Raw genomic sequence first — 13,629 nt, forward strand, 5'->3', positions numbered from 1 at the left:
ATATCTCCTTGGCAGATGCCGCGAGGACTTGGTTCGAGAACCGGGAGTCCACCCTTGCAACATGGGACCTGTTCCGCAGTAATTTCCTGAGGACGTTCACGAGCGTTGTCCCAAAAGAAAGGGCCGAAGCTCTGCTCGAAACCCGAGGGCAACTACCCACTGAGACCATCGCCATCATCACGGAAGAGATGACCTGTCTTTTCCGGCACGCCGACCCGGAATTGTCCGAAGAGAAAAGAAATGCGTTTCTTGATGCGAGACGTAAAGCAAGAACTTTTCGCCGGTCTAATCCGGAACCCACCGAAGACCGTAGCTGAGCTCCTGACAGAGGCAACGAGCGTAATTGTCGAAGCAGCTGAGATAACTAGAGCAGGCGACGATTGTGTTAGCATGCCGTCTATTCTTTTATCTGAGAAAGAGCTTGAATTTTTGGCATAGTAGTCACATGACTGATTTTACTTTCTTCTTTCCCTTCAGTGTGTCTGTTGCAGTGGCGTCCCTGTGAGTATATATATGCTTACCAGCTGCGCTAAATAAATTGCTGAAAGTTACCGCAAGTCCCGTGTTCCTGCTTCGTCTTTGTGTCGTTCATGCGCTATGTGTCCCAGTTTACGATTGAACTACCAACACGCCCAAACTTCTTCCCTGTTAAAGGTCATTATTTTAGTAGTGATATGTTTTACGCAATTTACAGCAAGTTTTTAGGCCCTTCTACAGCCATGTCACACCCACCATGAGAATTCATTGTCTATGCTATCCGCAATACATGGTCAACAACACCATGCGTCATGGCGCTCTTTGGCCCTAACTGGCCCTTGCGCCATATAACACTACACATCATCATCAGCAGCAGTCGGAGAGTTAACACTGTTGCAGATGCCTCAACAGAATAGCTTATAGCCCTATAGCAGAGGAAGAACCTATATAGAACTCACAGTGTGCGGCTTACAGCTGGCTGATTTCATGGCGATCGCCGCTGTTGTCCGTCTTTAGTCAAGGCTCCTCGTGTGCAGAGTTCAGTCCTGTCGACTATTTTTGTCATTCGTGAGTGATGATCCCCTTGACGAAGCCGGGGAACGCCACGCTCACGTTGTTTCACCGATGACAAGCTGGACATTCTGTATACGCTTGACATCTCCATGGGGCGCTGTTTATTGTGTACTAGAACTTGCCGTATTCGGGTGCTTGCGGGTCCCCTGCACGCGAACGTTTCTCAAACATTTGTAAAAAGAAAGCATTGAGTTCAGTGACCGAGAAGCAATAACGTCTCTACAGCATACAGACCTATATGGAACATTGTTGCCTACAGTAGTGGTAGAGACACTTTGCTTCTCAGTGTTCGGGTGCATACCAGTTACTTCGACGGAGAAGTAAGTAGGCCTTTTTTTACTACCATTCTCTATTATCTGCCATTCATAGTTATCATCCTCTGCCCACTGCTGCTTTCGAGTATGGGGCGAGACAACGCGAACAAACATTGATAACGTTAAAAAAATTCAATATAGACTTCTTAACATTGTTGCTAAAAATGAGTCTAATCATTTTGTTAGCTATATACAAGAAAAATATAAGTTAATAGGGATGCAGGATCTTTACAACTACAACAATGGTAAGACGATAAAATAAAAAACTTAAAGAACAATAATTTCTGAAATGGCCAACCTAAAACCTACTGGGAATCAATATGGTACACGCTAGCATAATCGCTGGTTAGTGCCTCGATCACGAACTAAATATGCATGGCGACCAGATGCTATGCAACGTTATTCCAAAGATGTTAAATTAGCTTACTGGCACTGATGTCAACTTAAAAAAATGTGACTTCGAAAGATGCTGTGGCATTGCTTTTATAATCCTAGTGCTAATTTACAGCACCTATTCATTGTAAGTGTGATTTAATCAATTGTTTAACTGTGATCCAATTCTATCTCTTTTCAACATGCTTGTATACTTTCCCTTCCATTTTCTTATGCTTCAGCAATAACTACAGTATCCTGTTAAACTTGATGTTCTGTAATAATTGTGAATTCTTGCGACTGGAATAAGTATCGTATCTCATGTTTGATATCTTATGTTTACTATTAGCTGGCGGTGCTCAGCGGCATTTTCTAGGTAGTGGGAGCTAGTCAAGACGATTTTGTGCAGATTTTACTCCCGTCATCCTTCTTGTACAACATATGATAATAGAGATTCAATTCAATTCAGCATGCATGTGTGTGCCAGAAAGAATTGTTCTGTACAGTAATCAACACACATTTTTGACAAAAGAATTTATAATCCACATTTAAATTTGAAACAACCTTTAGCAGTGATAATAGTGATCTACTAGTATCCCAAACCGCATTCCATTTAACGAAAGAAAAGAAAGAAGAGTCATGCTGTAACCTTGCTCTCGTAGTTGGCACAAATGTTTTTAACAGGTTACATTAAAAGCAGGATCGTGGAACATAATAAATCTTCTTTAGTGATGTAAATTCGAGTTCAGATTTCATGTACCGGTCACAAGAAATTGAGGTGTAATTAACGTCGCGCTACGGCATATTATCACATGATCTATAACATGTTTATTGCTACAAAATCTGAAACGCTTGGAGGAGCTGCCGTATTCCATATACGATTCATTGCCAACGACAGCGAGTAGGGAACGACGTATTGTAAAGTTAGATACCCCCGTGCTTTTCGCGTACGCCTTGCGGGCTTGAATAAGCATGCAACATGATTACACATATAAAAAACGAAGGATAACGGTTCACATATAAAGAAGGCACAAAATCCGGGCACTAAATCACATTTGGACCCGCGAACTGCAGGCGGCAGCAAGGGTAGTTTGTATCCACTACACCAGAACGCAGCCACAACAGCGGCCTTCAGATATACCTATACGTGTAATTTGTCCAGCATTTTGCCCAGAAATAGTGTTGCACATATTCTACTCTTTAACCCTAGAAAATGTACTACACTGCACTATAATTGGTCTTAAGTGACTAGCAAGGCAAGATAGATTTGCCGTGGTCAGAGGTAAGGCGACTACTCGTCTGTGCCGAAAGCGCGAAGCATAATTTGCTGCATGGTTTCAACAGCGAAATAGCGTCGAAGTATTAGTGTGAGGCATCTTTTTACTTTAAAAAGAAATGTTTTCTGTCAACAAGCTGCTTGGCATTGCAAGGAGTGCCGCAACAATCGACGAAATTACACGTGAGCTTCGGTCAACATCTTTGAATCTTGAAGTGTATATACCTAATCACATTGCCGGTGCTAGAACAGACTCAAAGAGTAACTAGCACCATTACGTGGGCGTAATGTTATAACCTTTTTATACGATTCGGGTGAGGTACGCACCCTGAATAAATGGAATTTTTCATCCTGTATAGACTACCATACAATACGATAGATAGCGAAAGAGATGCTGCAAGGCGGTGTGTACCCCTGTTCACCTTGTCAGCCACCTGTAGAGGTCACTCTGCGTCACGCTCGTTTCCTTTTATTCTCTAACTTTAATAAGGGGTCAGAAAAGTGCAAAGGCGCGTATTTAACGCCCGTACTTAACACCATTTAACTACCTAAGCAAAAGTATTTGAGACTATTAACACCCCTATTTCTGGAAAATAGTTCACTTTGTAGGTGGTTATAAGCGGGTGTTTCTACGAAGACTTTAGGGAATATTTAAACACACCAGTTTAGAAATAAGAGGACGGTTCCTTCGGAGACATGGCGTCAGGGGCGCCGACCACTTGGTGACGGATGATACGTAGTAATTAGTCGCTAATTAACAAAACCCCATCATTAACTTTGTGAGGGCCTCACCCATACTCTTGGAACAAAGCAACGATAATACAGTAATGCAAACAACGACAATGGTAGTTATTGCACCTTTCACCTAATTAATGCACCTAATTGCACCTAATTAATGCCTGCTAGCCGAACTGCTACCCACAGAACCTGCCGATGGGCACGTGACAAATCGAGGAAGTCCGACTCACCGCGACAGGATATCGAGCGAATATGCTAGTCCCATGCTGGACACCAATGCCTGGCCGTTCGCGTGAACGGTCATGCGAATGGAGGCGGGTTCGAACGATCGTGTTCGTCCATTCCGGTGTCCTGCTCCTAGGCCTCGCGAGGCGGTCTCGCAGAAGCATGGATCGGACCGTTGTAAGATGGGAAGAGGACTTGGCACGCGGAGGTGCCACGTTCTTGAGATTTCATGTAGTCATCAACCCAGCATCATTCCGTACATTCACCCCAGCGCTTTCCCTCTACCCGGGCCGACTGGGCGGGCGGCTTTCGTTCAGGCCAACGGTCCTTCCCGGACAAGGGGTTGCTGCGGTGCACTCTAATAAAAGTTTATACCTTTCGGAGTGTATATTTGCCACACAACAATAATGATCTGTCTTGCCCGCATTCCCTTTCTTGAAAACGCTGCGCTCGTTACTTTCCTGTCTGGAATGCTATGTCATGCTGATAACGGGCATGCCGTTCGTTACTAGAAAGTACCGGGCTCGCCGCGGTAAAGAAAGGAAATGCGGACAAGACAGATGATGATTATTGTTGTGTGGCATATATACACCCCAAAGGGTGCAACTGTTTTGTGAGTGTGCAGAGAGAGAGAAATTTATTTACAGAAAGGCAGAGAGGTCGGCCTGAGCTATAACTTGCTCTGGCCTGCTACTCTACTCTGGGGAAAAGGGACGGGGGGGGGAAAGGGCTGATGAATGATGATGGTATAAGGAAGAGATGCGTATATACAAATTCACAGAGTTGTGGTATCTCTAAAGGCGTGCGTCCAGCCCAGTGGCTTGGAGAAAAGCTACAGCGGCTCTTGTTACCAGGGCTGCGCTGGTTGCATTAGGCCAAGGACCTAAAAGAAACTCGTCCGATAGCGGTCTCTCATGGATGTTTGCTATGGAAGAGACAAGTTGCTGTCGTTCTTGCGCGTACGCGGGACACACACAAAATATATGTTCAAGTGTTTCTGGCACCTCACAGCATTCACAGTTTGGGCTAGTATCACTGGCACCTATCATATTTCTATAACGGTTGGTGAATGCGACACCAAGGCGAATCCGGTGCACCATGCTCGTGTGGTTTCTATTGAACTTGTGAGGCATACGAAATCTCATTTCTTGGTCCCATTTGTGTAATCGCTTGTGTCGTCGATCTGGTTGGGCCCAGTGTTCCAACGTAGAGTTGCGGTTTACGCGACGAAGTAGGGCGTTTGTGTCTGTTCGTGAGAACGGAATGCGTACTTCACAAGCATTATCTAAAGCAGTTTTTGCTTCAGCGTCTGCCTGTTCGTTCCCTATCACGCCACAGTGTGATGGTATCCACTGAAAGGTGACATTGTGGCCATTTCTTGTTGCGTGGTCGAGATACTCTGTAATTTCTATAGCCATAGAATAATACGGGCCCCGTCTGAGGACACAGTCAATCGTTTGCAGAGCTGGCTTGCAATCGCAGAATATCGTCCATGCGCGAGGACGCTCCTCGGAGAGAAATCGAAGTGCTTCCCGGATAGCAACAAGTTCTGCGGCAGTTGATGTTGAGCTATGGTCTAGTCCTTCGCGTCGTGGCAGCAACAAGATGGGGCCCCTCGGAGTCGTCATTACTCCAATTGTACCGAGCACTATTCGTAGGGTATATACGGTACAGCATGCCGGCGCTCTCAAGCATGGGACTTAGTTGTGTGCGCGCGCTGGAGAGCATTCAAGCTCAAGCATTGCGCACATGTTTGGGCCTCCCACGATGCACGTCAACCAATGGAACAATAGCGGAAGCTCGTGCTTGTCCTATTCGGGTGTACTTGCTCTGCGAGCCTCTTCGAATGTACCTCCGCGTGTTGACCCGACACAGGCACCATCCTCTGTCATCGCTCCCTACCACACACCCAGATTACAGCTTTTCAACTACTATAACGCGGCATCAGAGTGTTTTGCCGACAAGATTCTCTCCCGACTGTATTCCGAGAACACCCCCGTGGGTTCTGCCTAAACCTGTCGTTACATTGCAGATCCCTGGAATTACTAAAAAGTCTTTCGTTCCATCTATTGGCCTCAGGCAACTCACCCTGTTGCACATTTCTACAGAGTACGGAGATACTGTACATGTGTATACCGATGGCTCTGTCACACCATATGCCTCCACTGCGGCCTTCGTCATTCCGCATATGATCATCGCTCGCCGGTTTAAACTAGACCATAGCTCAACATCAACTGTGAGTGTGCAGCACAACTGAGTTACTGCATTCAACACAAAAACAGCCATGTCGGTCTTACAGGACGCAAGCCTGACTGACCCTCGGACTGCCTTGACGCAAAAGAGGTCAAGGCATACAATCATGGAGACCACCAAAGCCATTCGCGGAGCAGCCCGACCACACGAGGGTGCGCCACGACCGGTTCCGGCTCTGGGGTTCACTGGGCCAAACAAAACCCTGTTGATCGACTGGCACACACGGCCGAGTCGTGCGACCTTAGAAGCATGCATCGTAACTTAATGGAGAGCTTTCCACCTGACTCATCAAAAATCGCAGCAGGACGAGTCCACATTTCGAGAAACTTCTTGTCGCCCAAGCGATACCGCTCCCGGGTGAGATGGAACCAGACGTCCTTCCGTGCTTTCGCAAGCACATCGTGAAGGCTCGGCGCTCGTCCTCCGAAAACCGCATTACACCGTGCCAACCAAACTTGGTATGAGCACTCGACAAGAAGAAGCACGAACTGGTTGATCGCCTGTTTAGGCAAAGGGTGCAAAGATCGAACAGTCTGTTATGGGACACCTGGGAGCTTAAAGAGATCAGCAATCCTTTGGAGAAGGGCTGCAGGAAGTAAACAGTGCGTAAAGACATGAACCGAATCCTCACGACCGCCACAAAAAGGGCACACTCCACGAGCGGGGACGGCTGTGAAGGGCCTGTAACTCAACGGCAGCCACCCTCGCACCAGGCGGTACATGAACGTAGCTCGCCCAGCGTCGAGGAAACTGGCCGTAATGAGCTTCCAGCTTGGCCTGTGGATGGACAGATCGTACCTTTGGCAATGCGGGATGAGACCTGTGGTGAGGACATCGACTAGTTCTTGGATTGGAGTTGAAACTACGTCGATGCCAGGGTGAACCTTGCGGAGGCTTACTAGAGAATTGGCAGCCACCGCATAAATGGTGGAAGGGGAAACTGAGCGAGGCACACAGTGGGAAAATGTGCTCTGCGAAAACAAGCGGAGTCGGGTGCTAAGAAAAAAGGAAGTAAAGTTTCGAGTCAGGAGCATATCCGAGTTAAGAGCTACCTGGGTCCACCTGACGTGTAGTGCAGTAGCCACGATGCCCAGGTCGGGAATTCTGGGTCCTCCCTTATCCTTGGGTAACTTGAGCACCTGCCTAGCTGCTCAACCATGCAGTTGTCCCTTTCCAGAGGAAGCGAAAGAGGACCCTCTCCAAGATAAGCTTGGTTTGGGTTGGAACAGGGGACACACACGCCACATACGTAAGGAAGGAAAACAGAAGCGTGCGAAGCATTGTCGCTCGAGCAGTCAATTGGCATGACAACACGCTGAATTCCTGAATCATGGTTTCAAGCTTCTCCTTAGCCTGTTGCCAGTTTTCAGGAGAGAAACCATCTGGTTCGAATTGGAAACCTAGAATGCGCAAGCGCGTTCTAACGGGGAGAGCGCGCGCAGAACTTCCCCGCCGCTTGCCGACTCCGAGCCAAAGAAGGACAGCCTTCTCCCTTTTGTGCCCAAGTAACCCCGCCGTTAGGTGGCGATAGCAGCGCCACACTCGCGCCATCTCTCGGACTACTCTGCAACCACACCAACCGCCGCAGTAAAGCCAGTAAAGGCCGGATTACGGGAGACAGGAGCCATGCGGGGGAAACAACGTCAGGGAACGTGTGAGAGTCGCACATCCCCAAACCTGTTAAACATTTAATTAATTACCGTTTAAGTTTTCAGAGGGCTCATCGTGATTCGTAAATTGAAGCAAGCTCTCCGTACAAGCCGTTTGAACTTTTAGATCTGGAAAACTGCGATTACCCGAGGGAACGTGACACGGCGAATTTCGGCTAACACAGCGCGCGAAATCGGAACTGGGGGGGAGGCAGCGAACGCGAAGCCGCGCCTCTCGAGTCAACGTTCTGCTTACGTCACCTAACAGCGGGCAGCCAACGCGCTGCCCAGCGCCCTGGCGTTTCCGCAGCTCTATGCATGCTGCGTAAGTGTTTTTCCAAGCTTTAAAAAAGAAGCCCGCAAAACACGAGAAAGTGCGCGGCACTTTTCGAGTGCCTTTGCGGGCTTCGTTCAGACTTGGAAAAAAAGCATTTACGTAGCACGTATGCAGCAACGGAAAGATGAATCGGGAATTTCGCATGGTCGCCTGTATTTTTCTGATTGGCAATCTTGCTTCGATTATAATACTTGAGAAGCTTATTCATTAGTAATAATAAGGCGAAATATGAGAAATATTCGGACTTGCTCCACGCGACGGCAAACAACATTACTTCTATATTGACCAGTTACGTGACACTCGAATATATATATATATTTTTTTTAATTTCGGCGCAAGTTACGTGGGACACATACCGGATGATCATTTTTTAGGTCTTGCAGAATATCTAGAAATCGGCTTTGGCAGATAGCATAATCGTAGTCCTTGAGCTAGATTATTCAAAGTGGCAGACATATTACTTGCACGATAAATCGAAACACATATTCAACTATTTGTAGAAATTCGCTAATTAACTTCCTAATTATATGATTGATAGCAAACATTGGAAATTCCGAATTGTTGCCGATGAGTTGGCAAGACATATCCACACGCACCGCAGCCCTCTTGGGGCAGGGTAGGAGCCGCCGCGGTGGAGAGAACACATGCGCACCTGGTGGCGAGGTGGACCAGCCGAATTTCAGGGTGTTATGTCGACGACGCTCGTTGAAGTGACACACAGCGGGCGCAACCAGATGACGTGGAAACGTTCCCCAACCTCTTCGACCACGCTTCAACAATGCTATAGAACAGTCTCTGGCGCTTCGAAATAGGCCTCGGGCTTTACGGCAAATGTGTTCGGCAGCTCCTTGTCAGCGTTGTTTGACTATCCGCGCTGTCAGACCGATAGAAGCAACCTCGTTCGTGGCGGAGAGCCCTGGAAGTGTTCTAGAAATGCGCTGAAATGCACGAAAAACTCGGGCTGGAAACGCTAAAGCGGCCGCAGGCGCCAGGCCAGTAAGGGATCAAGCAGGCGACAACGCCTTCATACTCGATGCCAGAATGCGCGCAACGTGCAGTATACCGGCACCGGCAGCACCCTAGGCTGCACTGGTATACTGCCTGAAATTTTTTTGCCAGCAGCCAGACACGCATACAGCAATACCTGCAATTGCAATACCTGTACGGCAATTCAGCTAACTTAGAACATATGCTCCATTGCCGACAACCACACGTGCGTCAAACGTAGCATATAAATGATCTGTCAACTTCTTGAACATAAAGGTATTGTTGAGTTCTGCGCACTGCGCTAAGCTCAACGGATGGAATAGTCGAGAAAATTGCACGAGCACACTTTCAAAGGAATTGTTTTGAACGGATCATACTTTTTGGACATAAATCAATTGGACATTATGGCAGCAAATATGAGATTGTACGGGCTAAATTCTTTCGAACTGTGTGACTTCCGCTGACGCCTTCTCCTAACAGACTGCTGCTGATTGTTGTCAACGGTGGTCCAACAATGTTCCGACAAGAAAACTTGTCGAAAGATTGGCTTCAGTCTTAGACGTCGAACGTTCAAGCACTGCTGATTACTTCAATGCTCCATCTTACTGTTTGTTCCGCCTTTTATTTTTTTTTACTGCTGCTTTTCATTTTTGGCGTACACTCTGCAAACCTTGTTTTGTGAAAGTTCGTGTTCATCTCCATACAACCACACTTTCTTTGTCTCTTATATACACTTAACCTCTTTTACCGGCATAAGCGCATCGTCTGCTCATTATCTGCCGGACTTGTGAAAAGTTACAAATACCTTGTCAAGCCTAACTATATAACTAAGTTCCCAACTATACCCTCTACATTCTTTGTTCACGTGAAACGTGGAAATAAAGTGCCTTAAGTGTAACCTGAGTGAAGAACTGATCTTCCGGCCAACGCTCAGGAGGCTCAGCGAATCTGCTGTCGCAAACTTTCGCGACAAATGTTGGTCTTTGTTGAAGAAATGAAAGCTTGTTGCCCACCCACGTTCGTCTTCCTTTGTTGTTGTTTTTTTTTCAGACATGCACAAAATAACCTTACCATCGCTTCTTTCAATCTGGTTTGCCTGTGCTTGGCTAGGACACAGCAACACGTTTAAGCCTGAGATAATCAAAGACGATGAGAAAAATGTGGTAAGTACATTCATTTACGATTTCGTTGCCGTAATGAGATCTACATGGGAAGGATAATTAACGCTTTTGTCTTTATCAGAACATACTATCTCTTTTATTTCGCAAAAAGTAAGTTTTAACCGGTCTCATACTCCTCTATTAAGTGCCTTCTAAAGTTTCCGCAATAATAAAGTTCCATCCTCCTCCTCCAAAGTGGCATGACGGTAATGATGACCTCGGGAACTACGGTACATATACCTAATGAGAGTATCGACCAAGAAACAGGCGGAATGAGAAAAGATTTAAAAAATTACTCATGTAAATTAAATATGGGACACTTTTAAGAAAATCTGTGACATGCTACGCGCAATAAAAAGCAATGTTTTCTTAACTTGCGGGGTTTTTTAATCCTTAATGGCTACCTGAAATCAATTACGTCCTGGGATTCGCTATTATCCAGCTATGAGCATCAAGCAATTGTGTTCGTCGTAAACGTTCCTCACTGTAAGAATAATCGTAGTTCTAAACGCATCATTGTTCCATTGGTCCACTACGGGCAAAGGGACTGCAATTAATAAACAACAGTTTCCAATGAACTACAGTTTGCAGAGCTGTTCATGGCGTTGCATTCTTTGTTAGAAAACACTGATGCTACTTTCTTTTTCAGTCCCAGTTAATTGCAGGCTTTGGTTATCCCGTGGAAGAATACACTGTCATGACCGAAGACTCGTACGACATCATGATACAAAGGATACCACACGGACGCCTACAGAAACCGGGACCATGGGAACGAAAACCTGTCGCCTTTCTGATGACTGGGCTTCTAAGTAGCAGTGCAGACTTCGTCGTAAATATGCCAGATCAGAGCCTAGGTAACGTGACCGGACAAGCGGCACCCTGTAAACACGTTTTTTTAAGCATTATAAAAAGGTGCCAAAAAACACATATGCAAGAATCACTTTCCTTCCCATCTGCGTAAGCAACTAGACAAAGGCATGAGTTCATAGTATCCCCTTTTCACACGCATGTTAATTGCTTCAAATATTCCTTCCTTCCGAGAGATGTTAACAAGTGTGAAAGTCCAACTAATAATGAAATCCTTCAGTCGAGTGTTGACATTTTGTTTGGAAACTAAGGTCACTAGGTTTTCTTTGATTTTTTTTTTCGATCGTGTCTTTTAGAGCAGTCTTCTGTCGTTTTGTATGCTGCGACTTGAGTCTATGTTTGTTTCATGTTTGCAGGTTCCGCAATAAGTTTTGTATTGTAACCCATGCGCCGAATACCCTCGTGGGAATTGCAGTACTATATATATATATATATATATATATATATATATATATATATATATATATATATATATATATATATATATATATATATATATATGGGCACCAATAGTGCCCGAACAAAAGAAAGCCTCAGTCTGAAACCAAAGTTTCAACAAGGATACTTGTAGAAGTGTTGTCGAAGCAGACTGAGCCTTTCCATTGTTCGGCTACTGCTGGTCAGTTCAGCTGTCCATCTTCTCGCGAACCTTTTGTCTTGTTCGGATTCGCGAATATACACACACTCGATCATACGTCAAGATGCACACAAGACTCTGCTCTGAGACATAAATAACTCCGAACTGACCACTCACGGGTTTTAAAAAGCTGGCCTTCACTAAGCCATCGCTCTTTTTGATGTGAAAGATCTCAAGAAGTTCCCATGACACCGCACATCAGCACTCGCTAATAATTTTAGCTTTTATTTTTCAAGGAAACGAACTGCATTCACACTCTGCAGTGCGCCGCACACGTGATCTTAGTGATGTAGTTCGCGCAGCAACGAGGGGGGAGGGGGGCGTGAGCTCCGGGTGCCAGGTACGGGGGAGGGGTCATATGTCTGAAGACCCCCCCCCCTTTTTTCCGCCGGCTTGACGTGGTTTAAATGGTAAAGAATGCTCCGGTAACCAGCAGCACGAGCTCATGTACCAGATGTATAGAGCGGCAGGATTGTCGGCTGAATCTTTTTCAACATCTTACGTAATAATTGCAGGAATGTGCGGGCTGCAAAATTTAATTCGCCAATTGATCGCTAAACTACTCGCCTCAGCGGAACATTTCATGTGCGATGCGCTCGTGCGGTGCTCTCATGTCCCACCATGGTTTGTGCGTCGTCAGTATGTAAACAGTGTTCCATTTATCAGCTTTGCATCGTTTGTATTAGTTTTGTATCAGTTTCACTGTGTTGAATGAAAACACTGTCTCCTAGTCATAGCTAGCCGTCTCTGTCATTTTGTTGTTGTCGGGGTAGCGTCCTACAAGGTGGGGTATTGAGCCCTATTCTCTTTAACTTGGCTACGGATGACCTTGCTGAATTATTACCCAAGACAATTCACTTATATCAATGTACGCTGATGATATATGTCTTTCGTCTTCTGCGGTGACTCGTCTTCAAGTGCGCGCAAGTATTCAGTGGGCAGCCACCCAAACTTCTTCGTATCTCCGCAAACTAGGCCTTAGTGAGTCCATCGTAAAGTGCGCGTTAATCACGTTTACGCTCGAACATATGACACTTTACCCTGTTTCTCTCAATGGCCAGGCTACCAAATACCAGAAGTCTCAATGATTCTTAGGTGTTATTAGTGACAGGGACTTTTCATGGAGCCCCCCCCCCCCCTCCTGCATCTACCTGAAGCGGCGACTAATTTCGATTGTACGTATAATGAGGTTCCTGTGCACGTCACTGCAGTCCATTGTGCACGTCACTACAGTCACTACAAACTGTGTGCGCGTCACTACAGTCACTAGAGTCGCACGTTTTATGACCGCGTAAACCGTAGCGCTTATATACACTTCGATACGGGCATACCAGTGTGGAGAGCATATTGACCACTTGAGTTTTCGCAAGGAAATCGCGTCACTGAATCACGTCACCTTGCTGCATTCCTACTGTTCACCAGAATATCGTTTTGCGCAAGTACACAAATTGACTGAGCCACAGAGCCTCCTACAAAAGTTACCAGAAAAGATTCTGGCGCTGCGATCTCTGGAATGGAAATGGAAATGACGCGGGTAAAGCACACGGATTTCATTAATCTCCATGCTTGTGGCTTCAGACGTCCTTGAACTGTTATTTATTGCTCTAACTTTCTTTTTTTATTTCCAAGAAATCGCGCTTTTTATAGGCATGATTCCAGTGCGTTTCCGCGTAATAATTGCGAATAGTTGGAATTACAAAGTAATATTTTGTTGTCAAAAATGGTGAGTCTGCCAAGTCACAAATGCCGCTCGAAGCGAGGAGG

At 45.9% G+C, this 13,629-nt stretch overlaps 1 protein-coding gene across 1 annotated transcript in view; it reads left to right on the top strand.

The window, feature by feature from the left end:
* The first annotated feature begins 1,294 nt into the window (after positions 1 to 1,294).
* Positions 1,295 to 13,629, top strand: part of LOC142586310 (gastric triacylglycerol lipase-like) — a 29,894-nt gene continuing 17,559 nt past the window's right edge. Inside the window, exons 1-3 of the mRNA XM_075697555.1 lie at positions 1,295 to 1,370; positions 10,252 to 10,364; positions 11,011 to 11,215. Coding sequence (XP_075553670.1) covers positions 10,254 to 10,364; positions 11,011 to 11,215 — 316 coding nt within the window. The 5' untranslated portion in view covers positions 1,295 to 1,370; positions 10,252 to 10,253. The remainder of the gene's footprint in view (positions 1,371 to 10,251; positions 10,365 to 11,010; positions 11,216 to 13,629) is intronic.

The sequence above is a fragment of the Dermacentor variabilis genome, chromosome 6, assembly GCF_050947875.1.
Source record: "Dermacentor variabilis isolate Ectoservices chromosome 6, ASM5094787v1, whole genome shotgun sequence".
Lineage (NCBI taxonomy): Eukaryota > Metazoa > Arthropoda > Arachnida > Ixodida > Ixodidae > Dermacentor > Dermacentor variabilis.